The sequence below is a fragment of the Plectropomus leopardus genome, unplaced genomic scaffold, assembly GCF_008729295.1.
Source record: "Plectropomus leopardus isolate mb unplaced genomic scaffold, YSFRI_Pleo_2.0 unplaced_scaffold29571, whole genome shotgun sequence".
Taxonomy (NCBI): Eukaryota; Metazoa; Chordata; class Actinopteri; order Perciformes; family Serranidae; genus Plectropomus; species Plectropomus leopardus.
In genome coordinates, this window is record NW_024632236.1 from 1 (window position 1) to 3357 (window position 3357).

The window sequence follows — 3357 nt, forward strand, 5'->3', positions numbered from 1 at the left end:
AACGCTTCCTAGGGGAACTTCCCTGATTGGGACAACAGCAGAGTGATTGACAGGCTCCTTGGCCAATTCCCAAACAAGGGAGGGAGGCGGGTTCCCCTGGCTGTCACAGGTACATTGAATCAGGGATGGAACCTGGACACAGCGGGAAGAAGGCAAGATCTCTGGAGCAACTGAGACAGAGAGAGAAGGTAAATGTGTATTTTTGCATGCTTGTTCAAACTTGTTGGGGAAAAAATTAAATGATCAGAGATAAAGAGATGAGAAAAATAAACTCACATGTGACATCAATACTGACAGGCTCTGAGTTTTCAGCTCCGTGGACGTTTAGAGCTTCACAGTAATACTGATCCTCTGAGAGTTTTGTCACATTGAAGGTGAAGTCTCGCTCACAGCCCACCATCTCCGGTTCTCTTCCAGCCACTCTGAACCAGGTGACGTTAACAGCTGCTGGATTGGCGATGGTTGAGCAGGTCAGAGTTACAGAGCTGCCATCGAGCACTGGACCAGAGGGGTCAACCAACACCGAGGTATTCTTCGGGGGATCTGAAAAACACAGCTTTTCAGTTAGTCATGTGTCCACGCCTAAGGTTACTGCTAATTTGTTGGAATGCACAATAAGTTCTTCCAAGAAATTATTTCTAGGTTGATTCATGGATGTTTTTGTGGCTGTAGGGTTTTGTCAATTCATGGTTTGATTTTGTACCTCAAGTTGGTGTTACATAATCAGCGGCAAGTCCAGACTTTTTTTACTTGGGTGGCCGAAGTAGGGCAATAACTCATGTAGGGGTAAAATGAACTACAAGCACTGCAGCCGCGCTCAGAGTAGCTTGAACATACTGTTTTTGTCTCCATTACACATACCTACTTTGATTACTAACATTGCAGTGTCTTACTTTCCTGTTTATAGTTTTGGTTAAAGGGTGTCCATAGTTTATTAAAGAAAATTTTCCTTCACAAGTAAATAGAAATAGAAAATTAAAGTGTGAAAAAAATAAGCCTTTTTACAAACTTTAAAATAGTTTTCATTTATTTGTATGTAAAAATTAGTCAGGCTAGACACTACTCTGGCACAGTAATGCCCCTCAGGTTTAAGAACTGCACTTATAAAATAAATTTCAGTTTAGTCATTGAACAGTTTAAACTGACTAGGCAGATAGCCAATAATGATGGGGTGGCACCTGAGGTTTCCAATCAGATGTCAGGGGTGGCCCAGACCACTCCCTTGACATGCGGGCCTGCACAAAATGTAAAACCTCCCAAAAAGAGAAGTTTAAGTGAGGATAATTGTGATGATAATTATACATTTTTCTTTGAAGGGGGGATTTGGAATAAAAAAAAAGTAAGTTTGCTTTATCCAGTTTATGACAATGGAGGCAGATTTAAAGTGTAACAAAAACAATCACATATGTTGACACATCTTTTGCAATACCCACAATACTGCAATGTTCAATTTTCAAGAAAACATGATCATCTTTTTTCAAGGTCATAAATCAACTTTGAATCTCAACATCATCTATTAAATGGACAGTTCACGCCCAAATCAAGAATACATCTTTTTTTTTTTTTTTTTTTTTTTTAATCAGTCTAGTTTGTTTTAATTTGAGCTGTCAAGTGTTGAAGATATCGGCTGTAGAGATGTCTGCCTTCTCTCCAGTATAAGAAAACTAGATGCACTTGGCTTGTGGTGCTCAAAGCACCAACAACTAAAGTTGAAAAACTCAACAGCAATATATTTCATGACATCCACTCACGGACGAGACACTGGTGCTTGTAACTGCGTGATGTTAACATTGTCATCACAATGTCATCCTCTTTGGCTGAGCTGTAACACCGGCTTGCTCACTAGTGCTAGGTGAGCTAGCGCTACATGCACACTGAGCTTTTTGGTGCTTTAAGCACCACAAGCCGAGTGCCATCTAGTTCCATTATATTTGAGAGAAGGCAGACATCTCTACGGCTGAAATCGCCAACACTCCACACCTCATATTAAAACAAACTGTAAACTGTAAAGCACTACAGTTAGGAGTCAAAATATGTATCTTTCTTTTGGGTTGAAGGCCCTTATATGATTCTGCTGAAGATGATCATGTGATATCATCAAATATACTAGTAGTGATTAAAGGAGGCCACAGTCCTTTTTAATACAGATAAGTGAAAAGTAAACGAAGTATGCAGAGAAAACTTGTTTGTCTTTAGATGCTCTAAAGGTTTATAAATACTTACCTTTGCCTTTATAAACTGAATGTAATACTGAATTGAATAAAATGAGACAACGGTTTCATTTTCTATGGTTGGAAGAGATGTCCTATAAAGGACAGAAACCAGACAAAACACCTACACATAAACACACTGGCACACATGTGGACTTACTGTACAACAGAGCTCAGTCATGATGAACCACTAACATAGAAAGGATATTGAGGTTGTCACGCATTGCAACAATGCGTTACTGTCCACAGTCCAGACACTATGGTGTTGCCCTGTGACTGAGTCTTGGCTTCTGATCATGTTTGCGTGACCACAGCTGGATATACAGTTGGGCTATATTCAGCATATGAACACAGTTTTGTTGTCTGTCATCAGTTTTTTTTACAGAGTTTTTACTATGGAAAACAAACTTACACTCGATGTCCAGCTGAATCTGCGCTGAAGTTTCCTCCCCAAGCTCACTTTTTGCTGCACAGTGGTAGTCACCATTATGACTCGGGTCCACGTCATTTATTACCAGTCTAGATCCAAGCTCATTATCCTCTTCATTGTCTTTGTACCAGGTGTAGTTGGTCACAGGTGGATTGGCACGACTCTTGCAGAGCAGAGTAACAGAGCTGCCCTCCAGTATCGGACCATCAGGGTCCACGATTACACTGGTTTCCTTTGGAGGAACTGGAAAAATAAAAATAAGTATGAATTCAATCCATGTTGCTGGTCGTTATTTGTCATGGGTATTTCTGTGTCACTCTGACTTACACTGTACGTCTATCTGAGTGATGGATGAGTTCTGAGATCCGTAGCTGTTACTGGCTTTGCAGAAAAATCTGCTGTCCACCTCTGAGACCGTAGTTGAAAGCCTGTTCTTAAAACCCACAGCTGTCACCTGATCTCCATCCACTTTGAACCAGGTGTAGCTGTCCACAGCTGGATTGGCGTTGGCCTTGCAGGTCAGAGTCACCAAGCTGCCCTCTTTGACAGGGCCAGAGTCGCTGACTGATGTGTTGTTTGGAGGATCTTGAAGAGAATTTCGAAAATCCAGTGAGCTCTAGAGGTGGAGGTAGGCTGATTTTGTTAACCTATGGACAGAGCCAGGCTAGTAGTTTCCATCTGTTACCAGTCTTTGTGCTAAGCAAAGTTTACCAGCTG

The 3357-nt window shown here is 41.2% G+C and overlaps 1 protein-coding gene across 1 annotated transcript; it reads right to left on the reverse strand.

The window, feature by feature from the left end:
- Nucleotides 1–3: 3 nt before the first annotated feature.
- LOC121938467 (B-cell receptor CD22-like) lies at nucleotides 4–3225 on the reverse strand (the record flags this gene model as incomplete). The annotated part of the gene is made up of 4 exons (XM_042481709.1): nucleotides 4–170; nucleotides 277–543; nucleotides 2623–2883; nucleotides 2968–3225. Coding segments are annotated over 4 exons (953 nt in total), but the record flags the coding sequence as incomplete, so codon positions are not given.
- Nucleotides 3226–3357: the final 132 nt, after the last annotated feature.